Source organism: Lepisosteus platostomus, chromosome 4 (genome assembly GCF_059453375.1).
Source record: "Lepisosteus platostomus isolate fLepPlt1 chromosome 4, fLepPlt1.hap1, whole genome shotgun sequence".
NCBI classification, from domain to species: domain Eukaryota; kingdom Metazoa; phylum Chordata; class Actinopteri; order Semionotiformes; family Lepisosteidae; genus Lepisosteus; species Lepisosteus platostomus.
This window is the reverse complement of record NC_142614.1, coordinates 32,428,024-32,450,807: the sequence shown is the minus strand read 5'-3', so window position 1 is coordinate 32,450,807 and position 22,784 is coordinate 32,428,024. Positions and strand designations below refer to the sequence as shown.

General features: G+C 36.6%; 1 protein-coding gene across 1 annotated transcript in view; it reads right to left on the bottom strand.

Moving 5' to 3' along the window:
* Window positions 1-22,784, bottom strand: part of LOC148673114 (kelch domain-containing protein 1) — a 36,185-nt gene that overhangs the window by 9,019 nt on the left and 4,382 nt on the right. The window contains exons 6-13 of the mRNA XM_088629391.1: window positions 22,375-22,521; window positions 18,207-18,258; window positions 13,742-13,842; window positions 12,008-12,093; window positions 10,875-10,956; window positions 5,714-5,799; window positions 5,121-5,208; window positions 681-729 (exon numbers count right to left, since the gene is read on the bottom strand). Coding sequence (XP_088485517.1) covers window positions 681-729; window positions 5,121-5,208; window positions 5,714-5,799; window positions 10,875-10,956; window positions 12,008-12,093; window positions 13,742-13,842; window positions 18,207-18,258; window positions 22,375-22,521 — 691 coding nt within the window. The remainder of the gene's footprint in view (window positions 1-680; window positions 730-5,120; window positions 5,209-5,713; window positions 5,800-10,874; window positions 10,957-12,007; window positions 12,094-13,741; window positions 13,843-18,206; window positions 18,259-22,374; window positions 22,522-22,784) is intronic.

The following is a 22,784-nucleotide window of genomic DNA, read 5'->3' as shown; positions in this document are numbered from 1 at the left end:
TTAAGAAGAAGTACACAAATGCTACAGGGGTCAGGTGCATTGGATCATTAAACAGTGGAAGAGTGTGATGTGTTCTGGAGTATCTTTAGCACTATTGAAGATACCTATGTGATCCAGTGAAGGAAAAATACGTCACTAGCAACTAGTCCAGTGTTCAGACCATTGGTAGGTGTATCAAAAAAGTAATTGTAAATGTATTAAATTAGTGATAATTAGTTTATTTTGTTAATTTTTAGAAGATTTTCTGTGAATGAATATACAGTAAATCAGAATTGTATGCTGTTTGCATTCACATGAAAATAATGTAAAGTCAGAATGAGCAAAGGCAAAATTTTGTTACATGTCTGCATTACCTCGTGCTATAATTTTTTTCTTCTTTTCGTTAAATGCAAAAGATGTCCTTCAGGTAAAGTGTGTCTGTTTAATTTGAAAATCAAAAAGTCCAGCTGAAAAGGTTCAGATGGTGTGATAGTTTTAAATAAAATGCCAAAATTAGTTCAACTGAACAGTTGGGGTTTGACAGCATATGTAATCTGTTTTTCCTCATACTGTGACTTTACATTAAAATCTTCAAAGATTCAACCAAAAGCAGTTAAATGGTATGTATACTGAACCACTGTATAATACAAAAGAATGCATGGGGAATGCAAAATTCTGGAACTATTTAAAGAAAGACTTACGAATTGCTTAATCCCTGGATTCCAAATTCAGACAAGATTTCCTTCATTACTTCCATCACAAAGGCAAACAAAAACAAGAATGACTTCAATAATTAAAAAGTGGTTAAAACGTTTACATTGAAATGAAAATAATATGAACTTACATTGTTCAAATATTTTCTTCAAAATACATTCTGTGAAATAATCAAAGTTATATTTTGTCCTTACACATACTGTATTTCGACTCATTCATACTTACAATTAATTATGACATCACAGATATTAAGCCTAGTTTATTTAAAAATGAATTAAAGGCCAAGGTACAACATAGGCTTTTATATCTAGAGTTTAATGCACTGGAAATGATGATGTGATATTGAGAACAGTCATTGAAAAGGACAATAGTTGATTAAGGTACAGTAAAATTGCCGATATTTGTGATCATTATTTTGTTGTGCTTAAACAATGTTTTGGATATAATTAATCATTTTTGTCTCTTAGAGTAGAGGTCAAAGAGAATGTTGAAACTAAAAAGGACATGTAAAAAGGACAAGAAATGTAATTTTGTGTCTTCTAAACTGCATCTTGGTATGGTATAACTATTATGACACCTTTGCCAAGGAAGACTGGACTCTTCCCTCTTAAGGCACCTTGTTGCCTAGCAACTGCAAGCACATTAATGATCACGTACAGCTAAGATAAATTCATGAGGTGTAAAATTCATTGCAAAGCAAATCATTACATTTGACTAATTTGCATACAGTACATTTTGACAGTGGATGAAGATGTAAAGGAATTTGACAGTGAAGGAACAAGTAAGCATTGAGAATGATAGCAAAATAGTTAAAAACGATTCTGTTCAGATGAGCTTAAATAATTTCCTCTATAACAAATACTGTATGTCAGCAGAGAGAACTGGAATGAAGATGTGAAGTTGCATAACATCAAATTTGAAGACTAGAGATAGATGAGGATGCCTAATGTTCTATTAATGAGACCAGCAAGTTCTGTGAAAAACTTAATAAACAATAGTAAGCAATAGCATATTTTCTTAAATTATCAATAATACATATTATTTTTCTACTTAATTGTGTCTACTCAATGGCATGATTTACATGAGATGGACAACTTTAGTCCTTTAGGGGCAGAGTGCTATGGGTTTTGGAAGAACATTTCAATAAGCTGCTGATTAAGAGCTAAAGGTGATTATATCAATCCGTTAATTAACATTAGTGATGGAATGAAAATCAAATAACTCTGTGATCCTTGAAGACTGGAGCTGCCATTCCTGGTGTTATGGACAGGGTCTGCAGTCCGTGTCGGGTTTTGTATTAGACCCTATGCGATGCGGTAAGAGCTGGAGGAAACAGGATGCGTGGTATGGGAAAACACACAGGGGTTTAATGGTGCACAAAATAACACTGACAGTCCGTGAGACAGTGAGTGGGGGAGACAAAGAGTGGCATCCAAAGCCGATCAGGTCCGAAGGCAGGTCAGGGCACAGTCCAAGAGTACATTAACAATAGATCCATCCTGAGATGTGACAAGGTTAAAATTCCCGGGAATGGAGGAAACACGAACAGACAACCGACATGGAGATCCTGGGATAACGGGGCAAGGTCCTCCAGACCCTGGTCTCAGAAAACAGGAGGTGTTCGGGGATGAGAAATATCGGCCGTGACACCTGGGATATCTATCCATACAAAACAGACTAAGCAGTCTACAGTCTATTTGAACCTACAACCTGCTAGTCCAGACTAAAAAGCCTTAACCACTCAGTTACTTAATACTGAATTACTGACTTTCCTAATGTCTCTAAATTTAAGTATTTTTTAAATGTATTTGTATTTAATCTTTCCTAGGTAATTACTGCTGATTTAATCTGTAATTCTCTAGTTCTAGGTGATCATCAAAGAATTACAAATGGAAGAAATCAGGTGTAAATACAAAAATACAGAAGTACTATTTTAAGCTGTGAGTTGTCAGTTGATTTAAGAACAAAGAAATTGAGAAAGAAGATGACTGTGCTCCCCAAGAGAGGACAAGTGATTAAGAACTAAAATACTGGAACCAGCATTTAAAATGTGACAAATCTAAGTGACTCGGTGGTAGTGTTGGGCTCCTGGTGCAAAGTGCGCTGATGTCTTCACAAAAGATTATGACCTAGTGAATATTCATAGCAATGAAATCTGCAAAATGTGCAAAACTGAGCTGTTTTCTGATTTGTCTGTGAACTTTGTGCAAAACAATGAATAGGAATATGACTCTCAGAGGAAATGTCCAACAGAAATCCTGATGGAAGTATTACATTCAAATTACAGGGATGTACAAAAATAGAGGAAGCCAAGATGTGGCTTGACAGATTGTCAATGGATGTGCTATCATCAGTAATGATATGCTTTGAGAGTGTACAGCATATAGGCATCGCATTCCCAGACTGCCTCCTGTAGACAGGAATAAGAAGAAGGTAGAGGGGATGACTGAAAGGCTTTACACTACAATCAGATGATTAAAGTGGAAGGTTGACAACACCTTGAGAATAAAGGCTGGGTTTGACGTTAATGTCACTCCAGAGAGGGTCAGAAGAAAGACTGAACAATGAAGTCATATGTGGATAATGCCTGGAGTTCACTGACATGCCATTCAATGTGACAAATAACAAGAAGGTAGTCTTCACGGACTGACAAATTAGTGGCTCAAGCAGTACATGTGAAAGTCCATCATGTCCCCAGTAAGATCCCACAGGGGTGCTGTGCTCCTATGAGGGGAGCTGCCTATGTAATGACTGTGAGGTGAGATACTGTAGCAGGTATCCACTGTAACACCATCCATTTTGTCATGGCATGCCAAACTAACTGCAAGGTAAAACGTACCAGTGGATGGTGTATTATCTCCTTTTGTGTGTCTGATAGAGAGGAAATGTTAAAAGTCAATCCCGTCTCTACATACCAGATGACAAAACAACTACATCAATATTAATGCTGGGCCCTAATGCAGGGGATAAAGGGATTTGGAAGATGGCTCCATAGCTGGAGAAGGATTGGATGGAAGTGCCAGAGTGTGATTCCTACAGTACCTGCAACAGAAGGAATTGCCAAGGAGAATTCAGCAGTTTGATCAATACAGAAAACTATCCGTGCCTTGGCCAGTATGGTACAACTGAAGGTTCGGGCAAAATGAAGATCCTTGTCTGAACTACATTACCCAGAATGCTGTTGACCATTTCTGAGAAGAAGAGCTTCATGCTTTTCTGTTGTTGTTTCCCTACATTGTACATAAACTGTACTGGTTTGTACCTCAAGGTTGTATCATTTGTTTCCTGGGCCAGTCTATTTTAAAATACCATTGCACCACCCTAACTCCCATTGTGTGCTACTGTATCCATCCAATGTCTAACAAATTCACTCAATTTAGGGTCACTGGGGAGCTGGAGCCTATCCCAGCAAGCAATGGGTGCACTTTGGACAGGATGCCAGTCTATTGCAAGGCACACATAGGCGCAAACACACCTGGGCCAGTTTTTCAAGAAGCCAATTAACCTACTATTATTTTGGATTGTGGGAAGAAACTGGGGCACCTGGAGGAAAATCACGTGAATACAGGAGACCATACAAACTCAGCGCAACTACCGTTACACATCTGGAATTGAACCCAAGGCCCCAGTGCGGCAAGGTAGCAATGCTAACAACTGCACCACTGTGCTGCCCCTATGCCACAAGATATTTACTGTATTTTAATGTTTGTCCAGAGAGTGGCCACACAATTTTGTATTAGGGATTAATAAAAGTTAGTAACAAAAGTTTAGGTGCATTAATTTTGTTTCAGTTTGTATTGTGAATAAATAAAGAGAGGTGTTAAAATGGCACAAATGAGTATTAGAACAGTTTTTTAATACTCCTTTGTGTACTCTGATATAGGCCAAAATAAAAATATGTATATATAAATGTATATATTAATATGTATAATTATATAACAAAGGTTACTGCATAAAATAAATTCAAGAATTTATTCTGCAGAAAAGACCAATCTTGTACTGCAGAATTTAGAAAAAATAACAGTTTTCAGGGTGATTAAGGGAAAACAATAGAAGCTACTGTATGACCTCAGCTAAGAAGCACCTTGGTGAAAATGGTGAAGCAGCCACAGAAGGATTTAACAAGCCAGATGAAACATGAATGAGAGGGAACAAGAAGCAGAAAAACAAAAGAAAGTACAGCCTTGAAAAAAGAGAGAGGTGGAACTGGATGTCATAGTGGGTCCAGCTGGACAACGTGATTTTCTTGATCAGCAGCAGTGGCACGTTTCTTCTCCATAATGGCCATGTGCCATATGGAAGGTGAACAAAAGTCCCACTCGGCCATTCACTGCCTGTCCTATTTTTAGGTGTGTAAAATCATATATTAGCAGTTCTTAAAATATCATCTTTATAACTTTATGTTTAAAACTTAAAAGCATACATACTTGGTTGTCTTTCTGAAGGATTTATTAGTTTCATCACGTTTAAGTCATTAAACTCCTTCTCTTCATTTGAGCCTCCAAATACGTACATCTAAATCAACAGAATAGCAAAATTAAACTTAAAATTGAGACTAATATTATGCAATGCAATACATAGGAAGTTAAGTCTATTTTAAAGTTTCATCATTATGGTCTAGGCTACCATCATTTTAAATGTTACAGCATCTGTACAAATAATGCATTTGGTTTTCAATGGCACATCTGTGAATGTTACATTACAATAGATACAGTACTGTATAGTTTCCTCTATAATTACAGGCAACAGGTTTGATAGATTTGATATATAATTCACTTTGGTCTTGCTTTTCAGATCACAAAAACAAACCTTTCATTACACAGCATGCACTAATCATTATTTTAGTTACATCTTGAATGATACATTTCTATTGTAATTGGCGGTAATAATACCACCTAGGGGAACATGTAATGAAAGACATTTTATTAAGGTTAATACTTGTGTTCACAATACATAAACTGCATATCTACTTGCATTTCATAAGGGTACATCAATCTGTTTTCAACTGCCTCATACTTACATGACCATGAAGAATAAATGCCGTGTGACTGTGTCGGCCGGTTGGAGGAATCCCAATATACAATGGCACTTTCCATTTCATCTTGGCTGCAGAGAAATTGTAAAACTAGTGTAACGGCATGAGCTTTTAAATAATGTACACCTCCTTAACTGTTTTATACTGTATATCTTTAAGACAGCATCCTGTATTAAATGTATACAAAGACATAAACAGACTGCATAAACTGTATATTCACTAATTAATTTCATAAGTTTACCGAACAATCATTCATCTTACAATTATTAATTACTTATTAACAAGAGATGTTAAAGATATAGTGAATTACATTATTTGAATAATAGGGTGACAAGGAGATTTTCTAGGAAACATGTATACTTAATATTAATAAGAAAAGAACTGAGGCTATCATTGTAAAATCAATGCGAGTACCTTCATGGAGGAATAAGATAGATATTGATCACCATTAAGTAATATTACCTGATTTGAGTGTTAGCTGATTTTAAGATCCTAACCTGGCTTCATGTCTCAGTTCTTATTAAGAAAACTGTGACCAACAATTGATTTATATTACTATCTTGTTATTACTATCTTTCTAAAAAAATCTTTTTTTTAACAAAACTTTTATATACTTTTAAACAGGTATAGTTTATTATATACTGTATTCATATACCGTATGCATACTGTATTCAAATGCAGCTGTATGTACCGTTTATTACTTATAAAGAAAGTTATATTAAGCCATTAAGAATCAAAATGGATTGCAGTTACATTTTTTTTCAGGTAAATATATCACTTTTACTGACATATTCCAAAACTATCTGTTTTAATGTAATTTTCAATAAAGTGATATTAATGTTATGGCATGAAACCTCCTGCTCAGATTTTAGGAACATATAGAGCAATAAACAGATCGATGGAAAAAGTACAGTAAACCACATACATTAGCTTCATTGCATATGATATTTTTTAATGTCTTCATACTCACTCTGAAACCACACTTTAAAGGCTTGTGTTAAACAATAAATACTGTTTGCTCTGAAGACCTATGTTGCAAGGTGAATGTTTTATGTATTTTATATTTCATATACAAGGAAACCAAAACTTTCATTTTGTACAATACTGTTTTGTAGCAACACAGTACAAATCAAAAGTGGGTGCTCTGTTTAATTTTAAGTATACCATTTGTGATGTTTGCAAATTAATATGTATTGTATGTTGTACAGTATATCTTAAGGGCAACTGTTTCAAACTGTGTAATGTAATGTAATGTAATGTAAATCTCTCATGGGATTCACACGCTGGATAGCTACTTGCTATTACTGCAGCTGAAACACTTTGCTTGCACAGGTGTGTATTTCCTGTAAGAACAAAATCTGAAACACTCATTTTCAAACTACAGGGTACTCTGTACCACTTGATTAGAATGTAATGCCGGGGCATTAAGCAGAAGTCCATTAACTTAACTAGCCCCATTTACTACCAAGTCATCACATCAGCTTAATAAGGGCAGAAAGAAAATTTAAATGTAGAAATATAATTTCTAAGGGACTGCAATATAGTTTTTTAATATAACTGATTGTGAATAAAACATCTAAAGATCATTGGATTTGGACACTTAACATATGTATGTAATACTCACCTACAAGTTTGCAAACAGCATAATCATGTTTGCCCAGATGGTTACATTAAAGCAGGACTGAGAATTAACTTGGAGAAAACTAGAGTGATGCCTTAACAAATAATCTCTTCTCAAGGAGTCAATATCAACAAGCTATAAGATACCAATAATTATGTGTATCTGGGTCAAATAATATAATCAATTCAAATCTGGATCTCTAAAATAAACGAGTAAAAATAGGATGAAGTTCTTTTGGAAGATTAAATATGAGTCTAGGGGGGAAAGTGCCTTTGTGTCTTTGAAAAAAGAAAGTATTTGATCTATGTGTACAGCCTGTGTTAATATACAGTACATACAAAAGCTTGGCCATGAAAACAAATTATGCAGAAACTACAGACATCCCAAAGAAGTATGGAAAGTTGTATACTCTGAATAAAAAGGAGACAGAAAAAAAGTTTGGCAAAATAAATATGTTTGGTACAAGATAAGAAAGACAAAGTTTAGAGAGGAATCTTGAAGCTCATACAATGTAAGATGGCTAGAAGCAAATATAATCAATGATATATGGATGACATATACAGAGACATATACTGGACGTTTTACTGTGTATAATCTACAGATGTGGGGGAGTATCTTTGGTTTAAAGATGTCAGCCAAAATTAAGCAATAGCTAACAAAATTCAGGACATAATTAATATATATCACTTCCATTTTTTAAGAATAGCTGTAACAGTATCAACATGTATAATTAACTTATTTCTAATATGTTTGTTGTGGCACATTATGAATTACTAGCCAAGCCTAAACATAATTAATAGACTAAATTGCATAGCTTTTTATATTTTTACATTATGCAAATGAACAGGTGTGACTTTGATGTTCATAAAAGCTGTAAGATCTAAACGACATGGCCACACTTGTTAACTAAAACAAAATAAATGGACTGATACAAAAAGAGAATCCTGCTGAAATAAAGCTTTTGACTATAAATATGTTACAGATGTTAAAATCAAACAAGCTCAAGAACAAATCCTGCTGAATCCTTTTAAATTTAATCAGATTTCAGCTTTATCTGGCACACACATTTATTGCAGTATTCATCTAGTAGGCGGCTATAGCATGTCTGCATATTACTGCAGAGTCTACCAGGTGCTACAGTCCCTTACAGAGTATTCAGAAATTTCCTGTGGTGTTCCATATTGTAAAAAAGCACAGTTTTTAAAACTTAATATTTTGTTAAATACCTGAATGTTCAGACTGAAGAATTCTAAGGGTAGTATACGTTACAGTAAATTTCACAAAGCCTAAAGAAAAAAAACTGAAAATATGTTGTTTGTATAGTATACAGTATTTGGTCCAAGTACCTTTGGCTGTCACGATTGCTACTCTCCTCGTTTTCCCCCATTGTTTACACCTGTTCCTTTGCCCAGCCCCTCTTTAGTTCCACCTTTAAAGCCAGACACAGGCGTTTGCCCGAGGCTTCTCATTGAATCCTGTTTCGTGAGAGCCCGGGGTCCTGCAGCGTCTGGCTCCGTCGTGGTTTTAGTTTCCTGTTCCTGACTCCCTACCCCGCCGGGTCCGACCCGGTTCTTGTTTTTAGTTCCTTTGGATGAATTCCCTGGTCTTGGACTCTGCCTCCCGTATTGGATTCCCCCTTTAGATATACCCTTGGATTGTTCGCCTTGGATTCACTCCCCCTGGACACCTGCACTCCTCGGACATGCCCCCCAGTCTCCAGACCCTTCTCCTGCATGACTATTTTCCCTATTGTATCCTCATAATTCCGGATCGTGTCATCTGCATGGGGCCCGGAAAGAACTGATTGTTACATTGGCAGCAATTACAGCTGCAAGTTTTTTGGGATGAGTCTTTATCAACGTTGCTTACTAGTTTTGTGCAGTTGCACATTCTTCTTGGCAGATTTGCTCAAGATCTCTCATGTTGCTTGGAGATTGCATATGGATTAAAGTTTTTCAGGTTCTCATTAAGATTTAAGTCAGGACTTTCACTGGGATACTCAGGGACATTCACTTTCTAAGTCTTAAGCCACTCCAGAGTTGCAATGGCCTTGTGCTTTGGGTCACTGGTCTGTTCTGTTTACAGACTGAAGCAGGTTTCCTCAAAACTATGCTAGCACCTTTCTCCATCCATTTCCCCTCAGTCTTGACATGGTACTCAGTCCATGCTGATGAGAAGCAATCCCATAACATAATGCAGCCACCATCATTCTTGACAGTAAGGATGATGTTGACCAGATAATTTGCACCAGACAAAACACTTTGCATTTAGTTGAAGTTGAAGTTCTGAATGTGTTGCATCTAGCAACAAAACCTTTTGTAACTTCTTTGCAGTGTTAAAACATATGGGATTTCAGGTGGGTTTGTCTCCTTGCCTTAAAGGCTTGTTTTGTGTAGTGTTCTGGATATTGTTGTGTTCTTGATATTGTTGACTGTTGCACACTTTTTCCTATTAGAGCCATTCAAGCTCTTTCAAAGTTGTCACAGTGGCATGCCTCACTAGTTTCATATCTGTCCAGCTACTCGGTTTGGAGGGATGTCCTGAACTACTCAGTGTCTGGGTTGTATAATGCACCTTCCATTTCTTGATGATCGAGTGTGTTAGGTTTGTCATGTTATTCAGATATCAGACTCCAGTCTCCCTAAGAATGTTAGATAAGATCACTTTATTAGCCGTATACAATTTCTTGCATTAGGAATTTGTATTTTCGCATGGGAGATTATAGCTCAGAAAGGATATATGTGAAACAGCCAAGCACTTTGAAATCCAGGATGTCAGAAAAAAGAAGCAAAGCAAGAGTGTGGAAGAGACCTCATTAAGACCAGATAACAGCACACAATCTTATAACCTCTGAGACAACACCTGCTCGACCAAGAGTGTGGGGATCCTCTTTTGGCCTTATCTGTCACCTTTGGCTTTGGATCAAGGGAAGACAATCATCCTTGACTTCATTTTCAATTGAATAATTCAATGTAAATTTATAAAACTAACTAGCAAAGTAACTGCTGGAGTTTGATTTATTATTTTTCTGTTAATAAATTTTCCTTCAATCAGGAAAATTCTAGTTGTGCTACACTGGACTTCAACTCCTTTTACAACATAAAACAAATATTAAATATTGATAAACAATATAAATAAATGATACATTATAAACATCACAATTTGCTCCCAAATATTGTATTTAACACTTCTTTTAACAAATTTAATTTGATAGATATTTTTCCACGTATTCTTGAATGACATAAGACATTTAGTATGTAGTGTCTACCTCCAAAGATGTAAGAGGTTCTGCTCATTACATTATGTTCATGATATGATCCATATACATCAGCATCATTCAGAGCTCCCAAACATCTGAAAGGCAGTATGTCATGAATAAGTGAAACATTAAAGATTTCTAAATCATTTTCACCAGCAGGTGGAGCTTTCTACACATCAAACGACAAAGATTAATGCATTGCACAAAACAGATCATTTAGATAGAATCACAACAAAATAATAATACAAGAGATTATATATCCTTACCAATGCTCAGTTTATGAATTTCATTTGTTGATGTGATAGTGCCATTTTTGCTGATATATCTACCTCCAAATAAATATATATCCTATGTTACAAAACAAAAACATATATTATTGGCATAGAGATGGTGTTAGTTATTATGATATACATAAACTAAAAAACAAAAATAATCAGTAGTATCAAAAGTACAGCTAACAAGTTCAGCAGTAGTGGAAGTAGCATTAATAGTAACAACAGTGGTGAACTACTAAATAAAAAACCCAACTCTTGAAATAAGTTAAAGGCACAAAATTCAGTGTCCATTAGACTCCACAATGTACTTCAAGATTTCTAGTTCCATATTTTTTGTTTTTGACAAAAAGTCCATGTAATCAGCAAACAAAATACATCTAAACTTTAAACTATGTTTAAACTGTGTAAAGTAACATTGTTTTGTTTACATCAGTGCACATAAGAAATTATGAGAGCTTAATGTCATGCCAGTATTTACTGTGGCTCTCATAAAAACTGTAGCCTAGAGTGTCCACAGTATTCCCAATAGCATCCCTTCTGTCTTTTTCCACTGAAGTTTAATATTATCATTTTAATTTGGTTATTAGGTCAGAGTTTGCTTCAGAAGCTGCACCTTGTGTCTGAAATTGGGTTAGCCTGTAAAACATCTACTCAATGTGAAATCTTATTGTAATCTGTTACATAACAAGGATTTCCACATAGGATTAGTCAGGTCTGCTACTTTAAGTCACTACAGATGGTATTTGTTATGTACAGACAGTTAGACTTTACATAATTGCTTTAGTAAGAATGGAAGTTGGTCGCAAGTGAAGTAATGGATTTTACTTAAGCAAATTGATGTGCATCGATATCTGGGTTAGAATGTTAAATAAATAAAATCTTCTTGTAACAAAATTTCTTGCTAATTAAATACTGTGATCTAAAGTAAAAACTAAATGTACTGTACTGAGTGTTTCAGCTAATAAATATTATTTTAACACTAGGCATCTCTGCTCATCTCTCTTATCATCATTTAGCAAAATATACAGTATGACAATGGAGTGTAAAAAAGAGCTTTAGCAGAAAATACACTGAGAATATATACACATTTGCACTGTTGTTAAGGATGAATGTATTTGTATTACCTTGTCATGATGAGGTGTGAATGTGTGACCTGCACATCCAACAGGTGATTCTCCCTTCACTTCTAACTTCTGCCATATCAGAGTATCTGCAGTAAAAACATCCTAGTAGTGATTATATTGACAGGCAAAGTACAAAGCAAGTTTTGATATATAATGCTACTGTAACATGGAGCTGTATTATGTGTGATCTTTTTATTGTATTATTTATTATTGTATTTTTTATTTTATTAAACAAAACAAAATTCAACAAGAGAAAAAGAAAATGAAACATAAAAACACCCTCATCAATCCCTAAATATCCTTAAAATATGGTCAAACTACTGTGAAAACCCTTGTGCAGCAAGGCTTAGACTGCATTAGCAGCATCTGTGACATTTAAGTCCCTATTCTAGAAAGACATAAACAGAAGAAGACAAACCCTTAGTTTTACCCCTGAGGCAAGTAGAGTAGAATTATCTCTAATAAAGCTTTTAACTGCTTCCCATAAAATCTTTGCATTTTGACACCCACTGTTAAAATCCAAAGTAATTAAATAGTAAGGATTTCTGTACCTTTGGTATTGATATGGTCAGGTCTAAACTATCATTTTCATCATCTTTTATTTTCTAAGTCAATTTGCTTCTACTTGGATCAATTGAACAAAACTGATAGTGATGAACCTCTGATTTTGAAAGGCTGACATGTGTCTCTTGTTATTCAGGTGTTTGTTGGTAGGGAATGAGGCACACATAAAAGAACTGTGAACATCCTATTAATCCATCTTATTTCTAATTTAGTGTTTAGAGTCCATAGCTGAAAGTCAAACTGAAAGCCAAAGAACTTTCTGCTAAAAAAACAGGACAGGTAATTCAGGCTGGCTGTGAAAACAAATCTGGAATTAAAAAAAATTATGTATGTTTTCAAATATGACAATCTTTGTTCTACCCAGGTTAGACTTACATGACAATTTTTATCTGAAATTAGTTACCCAGACCTCAGTTAGGAGCCCTTTGTTTTGCATCCCTAATCATGCCCTAATGCCAAAACAGCAGTGCATCTCCTACAATAGAGCCAACAAATACCAACACATTTCCCCCATGAGAGATAAATAACACTAGCATGGAGGACCTTAAGTATCAGAGTGATACGACAGGAAGGATTGGATCCCTACCTCCCTCAATGATCTCCTCATTCTTGCTTATCTGTATTTGGCTATTGCTGGACTGTATCTGGGTAGAAGAGTAGCATAGATCTCTGCAGTGCAAACATGGCTAGACAGACTATAGTCTTTCAAATGTTGCTGTACATGTACTGGTGAAATGTGAAACTAAACACCTGGGCTTGTCTTGGTGTTCAGAAGACAGATCTCCATAAATTCTACATGCTCTCTTAATGAATAACTCCTACTGACCCAGATTTAGAAACTACTACTGTAAACATCACTATGTTCGAGCTATTACTGTAATCTGGGAGGTCGCCACCACCATCTCATTTTCACATAATGTATGTGCCAACATAGAGAGATTGCTGTAGCAGAACGGCCATCTTATCCAGCCAGGAAAATCAAATTCATTTAATTTGTTTTGTTGGGGGAAGAAGTAGGATATCATGTGCATCATGTACAGACCAGGTTCAAAATCCAATAAAACAAACCAGGGAAACAATGCAAAATAAACTGAAACATGGGGGTCAGAAGCAGGAACTTTAGCTTCTAACTACCATTTATGTGTACTGGTGGTGTGATCTCCAACTTACCTGTATTAAGAATATGAACATCTGTGTGATAACAGTTATCCCCTGAACAGCCACCAAACATGTATATCTGGTCACCCACCAGTGCACATGTATGACCGTACCTATGGAAAAAATAATCATGCTAGTTAACACATTTGTAGATAGCATTCTGGTAAGCGCATTCACAAAGAGCTCATCCTGAAATACAAGGCTGTCCTGCTCATATTCTTTCCTGCTTTACATTAACCTCCCATCCCATGTCATTATCTACCCATCATCACAATGTGGGAAGTATGTTCATGTAAAACTAATCTTTATCATCAAAGGCCTTTAATGTTAACAAAAATGATGTTTTGATGATGTACTGTATAAGGCCATAGTTACCACTCTAGGTCCTGGAGGAAAAGTGTGTCTGGTGGTTTTCATTGTAGTGGAGCTCTATATCTGCAGTGCTAATTGATGACTTCATTGATCTGCTTGCTGGTTTTGTCTTCAATTTAACTTGTTTCTGTCATCCCTGAGTGTTAAAAATCCCTACTTCAAGGACACTGTTTCCAACAACACAACATCTCTTCAGCTTACCTTTATATCTGGCTAAACAGTTCTTACTAGTTGATAAATTCATAATGAACAGGCAGGTATGAATGACATGGTACCACACACTCTCAAAATGAACCTTTTTTCCTTCTGCAGAGGTCTAATTGGTTACATTCCAGGCAGCACACAATGTGTCATCTGCATTTGGCAGCTGGGATGACATTGTTATTTAATCTGAGTTAAATTAATTGTCGTTATTTAAATTCCACTTCACTATTTCATGATTGAATGTGCCGTTTTCAATAACAGATCCAACAACTCTCTTGGTCTGGCTGAACATGGATGAATAAGCTTTGCTTAAAGTTAATGTCAGTTAGGTTCAGTCCAAACAAAAACAGTGCTGTCTTGAATTTGTTAATCAGTATTGTAAAAAGAGTATCTGCATATCCTTTACCTAATCTCTATGCTTTGAAGTATGCTGGCATTATCTTCTGTAGGATTTAAATTAATTTTCTGATGCTGTTATTCTTAACTCCAAAAATGAGAAGGATCACCTACTACTCCAATTTTGTTAGTCATTTAACCTAACAAAATCAACAGGAAAGATCATTATTAAAATATTAATAATTGAATTATTTTGGTTCAGAAGATGTTAAACTAGAAATGTATTTGATACTAATATTTAAACCTTGTTAGGAAATTGAAATTAGTAGTTGAGCACTGTAAATTTAAATTTTATGTCTTCTCTTTTAATGGTGTAATGAATTTTATTTCATTAATAATGGCAGATTTCCAGACACAACCTTAAATCAACTTTTTGCTCAAAGGCATCATATCGTTGCACAATTAAACAAATTCTGCTGGGAAATTAAGTCTATTTCAATGTGTATAGCTATGTGAATTCCTTGGCAATGTGCTGGTCCTTCTTGCCATTTTCAATGTATATGCATAGGGAGTTTTCAGTTTATTATTGTAATGCAAAAAATGATATCATATTGTCGTGTATTACCTGAATAATCTAAGGTGAATGTTTTAGTTTAATGCCTAGTAATAAAATGAATCCCAGTTAATATTTATCCACCACATTACTGTAATTTAAAAGCCAATAAACTGTTTCCTAAAAACTATCTGCAGTTACTCATTAAAGATCTTAAAGTCTCAGGGAAGGGGGAGACAGCAGATTTTTGGATGTGGTATGAATGCAGTCAGGCTCTGTAGATGAAATGGTTCTCTCATTGACAGAGGTATCTCATGCTTCAGGTAGAATGATACTCTGCAGTGCACCAAAGCAGCGAGACCCTCTCACAATAGGTGACAGATGGTGATCAGATTAATTTTCACATGAGACTGCTACTCTGCTGACTGCTCTTATTGCACCATGGCAACATGTTCTACAACATGCCATACAGACGGCACATAGGGAACACAGAGCTATCAAAACCTGCTTCTTGTTTTGAAAGAAGTAAAATAATTTATATGTATAATATTATTTATCACAGAATTTGAATATGAGCACAAGGTTTGAATCTTGACAGTCCAGTCACTGCTTCATCATTCTGTTCAGAATCTTCTGGACACTGTTAATTTTCTTGAAAATGAGAGACAGGATATGGCTCTCAGAGTAATGGGAGTAAATGGAGGATATAAGGGAATAAATTGGCAACACTGATAAAATAGCATCCCTGAAAGGTTAAATGAGAGACAGAAACGATTACTCCAATGGTGAGCAAATAAACAATGCAATTTATTTTTTCAGTGTAAGTGTTTCTGAGCTAATAAGGGGAGGCTTTAAGACAATGCAACAGAAAAGGCAAGTATATTAAGTGGATATTTCACTCAGGTGTTTACCGAAGAAAGAAAACTGACAATGTGCCTCATGCTGAGAAAACAAATTGCACTGGATAGCACACAACAGGAAGAAATCTTACAAGTATTAAAAACACTTAAGAAAAACAAACTTCCAGGTTCTGATGGTATTCTGTGAGTTGTGCTTAATGAAACCATGGATATTATTCATAAGCCAATAACAAAACTCTTCAAAACATTCACTCAAGACAGGAAAAATAGTCAGTTACCTGGAATTTTCTAGTAAAGTATCCATCAATAAAAAAGACAGCAAGCCCAAGCCAAGTAATTATAGACGAATAAGCATTACTTCTTACATGTAAAAAGTATAACGTAATTATTACGATTATGGAAGATATACTGTAATAGTATTCTAATGAATAGTCAGCATGGATTTAGATCAGGGAAGTCTTGATTAACTAACTTGTTAGAACTTTTGAACACATATTTTGTTTAATTACTTAAAGATTCAAAGATTTTGAATTAATAACTGGTTAATGGATAGTACACAGTAATACATCTAAGAGTATTACTCAAATTGAGGTCATGCCACTGTTTCCTAATTCATATTGATTGGTATAGTTATTAAACTAATCAACACCATGTTACAAATAAGGTAATGCTGCTCAGGACAGTTAATAACTAAAATAAAAAGAGCTTTATGCAGAGAATTGCCTACTTTCAGAAGCAGATTAGCAAGTACTGTAGAAGCAGAAAAGTAATTTCAAAATGAAAAAATGTAACAGTAGGCAAACTCCTGGTTGGTGATATTTTATGTAGATGTCCATCCATTTACTAACTTAATCCAATACAGGGTTCATGGAGAACTGGAGCACTATTCTAGCAAGCAGTGGGTACAAGGTAGGATACACCCTGGCCGGGACAGAAGTCCAATGCGGGGCAGACACAGACATAAACATACTCACACCAGGGCCAGTTTTTCCAGAATCCAATTAACCTACTAGTATGTCCTTGGACTGTGGGAGAAAACCAGAGCAGGATGGGGAACACCCATGGGAACATGGGAAGAACATATAAACTCCATGCAGATAGCAGTCTGGTAATTGAACCCAGGGCCCCAGTGGTTTGAGAACGCTAACAACTGTATCACCATGCTGCCATATTTAATGTAGACTGATGCAGACTATTACACACAAGTAGTATAAACAAACAATTTTGATACAAGATGGGAAACACTGAGGATGAAGAAGCTATGTATTAAAAAAGCTTAGGTGTCCATTTTGATACATACTTTAAATCTTCAAAGTATGGGGAAGCAATATAAGGGGCAAAGATCTAGTGATTTTACATTGTAAAAACTGTAAAAAAAAATGTTGAACACCATGTTAGAAAAAAGATCTAAGAGCTGCAAACAAAATAAAACCTCTATGCACAGAATTGTCTGGTCTCATTTGTAACCCCTTATGTTCCTTTAATCATAAGTTTCAATTTCACAAAGTTCCAGTGATTTTTGTTCAATTGTATATAAGATGCTGTATATTAGTACAATTGAAAGAGGAGAGTGATGAGCTAGGAAAGTATCAGAGCTGCAGTCACAGCCTCAAGGCACAACTGAGCAATTTGCATTGAGTGCACAAAACACAAAAAGGAGATGAATAAGACCTAAGACCTTTAAAGAACAGCAGAGGGAGAACTTGGAGTCTAAAATACAGGCACAGTTGGACAGCTGCAGTCTAGCTAGGCTGAAAATAAACACACACTACAGAAACAATTGCAAATGGTGAGCGACGCCACAACCTGTGAGCCAAAAGTCCTGGAGATGATGGAGGTGTAAGGACTAGGGATCCGAGAGTTGTCAAAGCTGAGAGAGCAGAAGGTGGCATGATGACCTGTGAGTTTCCAGTGGGGAGGGAGATGTAGCCCTTCACAACGAGATCTGAAACAAACAGCTATGCACCTTGGCCAAAGCCTCCAGAGGAGGAGATACATAAAGAATTTCCTGGCCTGATCCTCAAACGGCAGGAGGATATGACAGATTGACATTTCTACTCTGGTATTATGGTCAGAATAATAGATGACAGCCAGATTCTGGCCAGAACATCCAAAAAAAACAAGTGATGCAACCAAGTTGCAGATCTATTACCTGGCAGATGGCAGTGAGCCAGTGGTTTTAACTGGAGTCCAGGTCATTGACACTGAAACAGAAATCAGGATTAAAATTAATGTAGTATTAAAAGTAAAAGGATTTCCATTAAAAACAATTGTTACAAAATAATTGCAACTGCCTGGTGGCTTATTTGGGTCTCAATTAAGAACTTCTGTATTTAAATCATCACACTGTGCTTCATAATTGCTATTATGGAGCAGTAAGTCTGATTTTATGTGGTTGTTGGTTTGTTTTGCTTTGTGTGTGTGTATTTTCATATAGCTTCGGCCTTGTTGTTTTGTTGGTTTTCTGTTAGTTTCTTTGTACTTTCGTTTGTGTGTTTATCCTTGTTTTGCCATTACCTTGCCCTAACGTGTTACATGTTCAACCTTTGTGTTTTTTTGTACCCTGTTCCTGTTGATTACTCTCGTTTTCCCTTATTTGTATTCCTGGTTCACTTGTGTTTTTGTGTGAACTTTTGTATATAAGGTTAGTTTAGGTTGTTGGGTACACTTTACACACTTAGTTGACTTTGTATTAGTAACACTAGTTTAGTAAGGTTGAGTGCCATTTGTCTTGTATGGTTTTGGGTAGTCAGTGGAGGTTAGTTAGGGTGTTGAAGACGCTGAAGACTGTGTGTTTCGGGTTTTCTTTCGCAGTCAGGTTAGCTTTCCCTTGTTTTCCTAGCCAGTTCCCAGTCAATTGTTTTTTCATATGTGCTTTTTTAAAATCCAAATCATTTTAGAAGCTTTGACATGTCTACACATATAAATTTAGATGAAAGGTTTGATGTTAGGTTTGCCTACAAACATCAATACATTCATATACTAAATAGTACTTGAAAAGTGTATCTACAGGTCTGTAAATTAATATCTCACATATCTAGCACACCACCTTCAGTCTGTTGCACTTAATATTTGTTAACACCTTATTATGTTTTCAGTTTCCTGAATTTAAATTTATTAACTCTAGATCAAAAAGGAACTGAGCTATTAAGAAGAAACTGCATGTAAAGCAGGGATTTTGATCAAGCAAATTGTTATTACGGAAGCACTCAATACATTTTTCAACATTATGTTTAGCTAATAGAAATAATACTGAGAAATAAGATTATTTAAAATGGTCACTGACACCAAAGTGATCCCGTACAACAGCATCGCCCCACAACATCCGCTATTGGTGTTGGATGCCAAAGTCCGCCTAGTCCAAACCCCGGTGCAACCAACCACCAATATTGAACGCATCAAATGGTGAAATTACCAGAACATCAAGCTGTTGTGAAGGCGACACTAGGACCATTGGTGCCCAATCCAAGACAAACAGTCGGCGAAGATTGGAACAACCTGGCTGAACGCGTCAAGACATGCGCCGCAACCACCCTGGGAACCACAAAACCAAACCGGCGTTTTATCGACAAACAGACCTGGTGGTGGAACGACGATGTGCAGCAGGCAACCAAGGCAAAAAAGGACGCCTACAAGACCTGGCGGCAGACAAAATGTGATACTGCACACTGAAATCCAACGCAAAGCAAACCGAGCCACAAGACCTAGGACACGTTATCAACATATCAACAAAGATGAAAATGGGCAGATGCTGCAGAAGCCAAAAGACATTCTCCGGCGCTGGAAGGACTGCTTCGAGAAAATATGCAACGAGGAATTTCCATATCCTCCACTACCAGCAGCTCCGAAAGCATCTCCGGCCCAGTACCCACCATCACAATCGCAGAAGTAACCACTGCCATCAACAAAATGAAAAGTGGCAAAGCAACTGGCCCGGACGACATCCCAGCCGAAGTATGGAAGCTCCTTGGAACACAAGGAGCAGCATGGCTCGCGGACCTCTTCAATAAGATCACTGAGGAAAAGGCACCCCCGGAAATGTGGCAAACCAGCATCACAGTGCCAATTTGGAAAGGAAAAGGCGACGTTAATGACTGCTCCATTTACAGGCCGATCCGGCTGCTGTGCCATACAATGAAGATTTTCGAGCGTGTGCTGGACGCATGACTAGGAACCATCATCGATATCTCGCCAAACCAATGCGACTTTGTGAAAAACTGCAGAACAACAGACGCCAAACACGCAGCCCGTCTACTGATGGAAAGGCACCACGAGAAGAGGAAAATGATCCACATGGCATTTCTCGACCTGGAAAAGGCATTCGACAGAGTACCGCACGATCTCATCTGGCTGGCGCTGCTACAGTACCACGTCCCCAAAGCCTATGTCAGCTGGACAAAGCTCCTGTACCAAAAGGCCACTAGCTCAGTACGTTGCGCAGCTGTAACCTCAGACACCTTCCCGGTCAATGTTGGTGTCCACCAAGGCTCAGCCTTGTCTCCTCTGCTATTCATAGTTTGCATGGATACAGTGAACAAAGATATCCAAACGAGGCATCCATGGACGCTATTGTATGCCGACGATGTTATGAGAGCAAGTGAAACGCGACACAGCCTTGAACAGCAAGTACAGGAGTGGAAGACCGCCTTGAATGATTCGGGATGAAATTGAACATCAAGAAGACGGAGTACCTGGAATATGGTGATCAAACCGATGGCACAATCGCAGCTGGTGGGGTCCAACTGAACAAAGTGACACAGTTCAAGTACCTAGGTTCATGTGTCAACTCCGACTGCACTACCCTCCAAGACTCCAAGATGCGAGTCAGCGCCGCTTGGATGAAATGGCGGCAGGTCACTGGATTACTGTGCGACAAGAAGATCCCTTTGTGCCTAAAATCCAAAGTCTACCGCTCAGTGGTCAGACCAGTGGCCCTATACAGAACTGAATGCTGGCCAACGACAAAGAAACATGAACAGGCACTCCATACGATGGAAATGAAGATGCTGCGATGGACCCTTGGCTTGACAAGACTAGACCATTTCATAAATAAAGAGGTGCGAAAAACACTCAAAGTCGCCCCAATCACTGAGAAAATGAGGAAATCGCGCCTGCGATGGTATGGACACATGCTCCGCAGCAATGACACATGAATGGTTAAGACCGCCCTCGAATTGAATGTGGAAGGCTGCCGGCCCCTTGAACGACCATTTACGCGCTGGCTGGATCGGCTGAAAGACGACATGCGCCTCGCAAAAGTCACCTGCCGAGATGCTGCATACCATACGAAGTGGAACAATTGGTGCAAAAAAGCAGACCCCACATAAGTGGGAAAATGTGAAGAAGAAGAAGATTGAGAAATAATAAGATTCTTTCAATTATTATATATTCTAGCTAGATTATTATGTACATATATAAAATGAAAACCATGTAAAAACTCACACTGTGACAATTATTTATTCATTGCCAGTGATTGACAGCTAATAAGTAAAGATAATAAACTAATAACTATAGTAGATAAAAATAATACATGACCTTACAGTATGACAAATGAAATGGAAATACCCGATTACAAAATCAATTTAAATATTTAAATCTAAAGAGCACATCAATATGTTACCATGACAGTGATATGATAAAACGAAGAAAAAACAATTAGAAAAAAACAAAATGACTCTTGTTAAAGCAGTTTGAGGGCTACAGTATAATCGACAAACACAGGAGAATAAGAATGTTTGAAATCTTCAGGTGTGGAGAACCAAGCAGAGTTTTACGAAATGCAGAAAAATTGTTTGAATAGTCTTGCATAGATTGAGGTGCAGTGGAGTGTTGTAAAGAAAAACCTAAACTCCAGAACTATAAATTTTATGTGTTTGAAGAGACAGCCAGTGATTTCAAAATACAGAAAATGAAAATGTTAGCATAAAAAGATGCAAAGAATACGTGCAAGAAGATACTAACCTAATGCTACCCAAATACTTCAAAGTATCAAATTCATTTTTGCATGCTGTTTTTCAATTTTATGGATGTCATCTAATTTGTTGCTCTTATTTTAGAAAGCAGAAACTTTACCTTTTAATACAATTTATATAAATAATTTTCTTCACAGGGTGGCACATTAATATGATGGTTAATGTTACAACCTTACTATTTTTTATTTGTACTGTGGAGATTATCCATAAACCAGTCAATGTTAAGCCATGTGAAGTCAATGCCATTATTTACAGTTTTGTTTTGTGAAGTCAAATACTGCATGTGGTTGTGAGACAAGCTCCATCCTATCCTCTATAAATTCAGTAACAGCAGAACAGTTTACTGACCTGTGCTAAACATCAGAAGGTCATCTTTTGGGGTGCCATCCAGGATCCCGCCAAAGACATAAATATTGTCCCCGACTGTGACTGCACTATGCTTCAAACTCTTCAGAGAGACTCCTCCAGTTTTTAGCTTCTCCCAGGTTAATGATGCTGTCAATGACAACCTGGATGTTATTGTGAAAGTTTATGAATCAGACTATGACAGACATCCACATGTATTTATAGCATTTTCTTAAAATTATTCAGGTGCCATTTATAAAAACAATAGCCGTTTTAATCTTTCAATTAATTTCATACCATTATTTTTTATTTACAAAGTGTAGCATTTACACGCGTCATTGTCAGAACTATTAATTGATTATTAATTTATTTCGCTAATGTTTTGTGAAAAGTATTGATTTATTCAGCTGGAA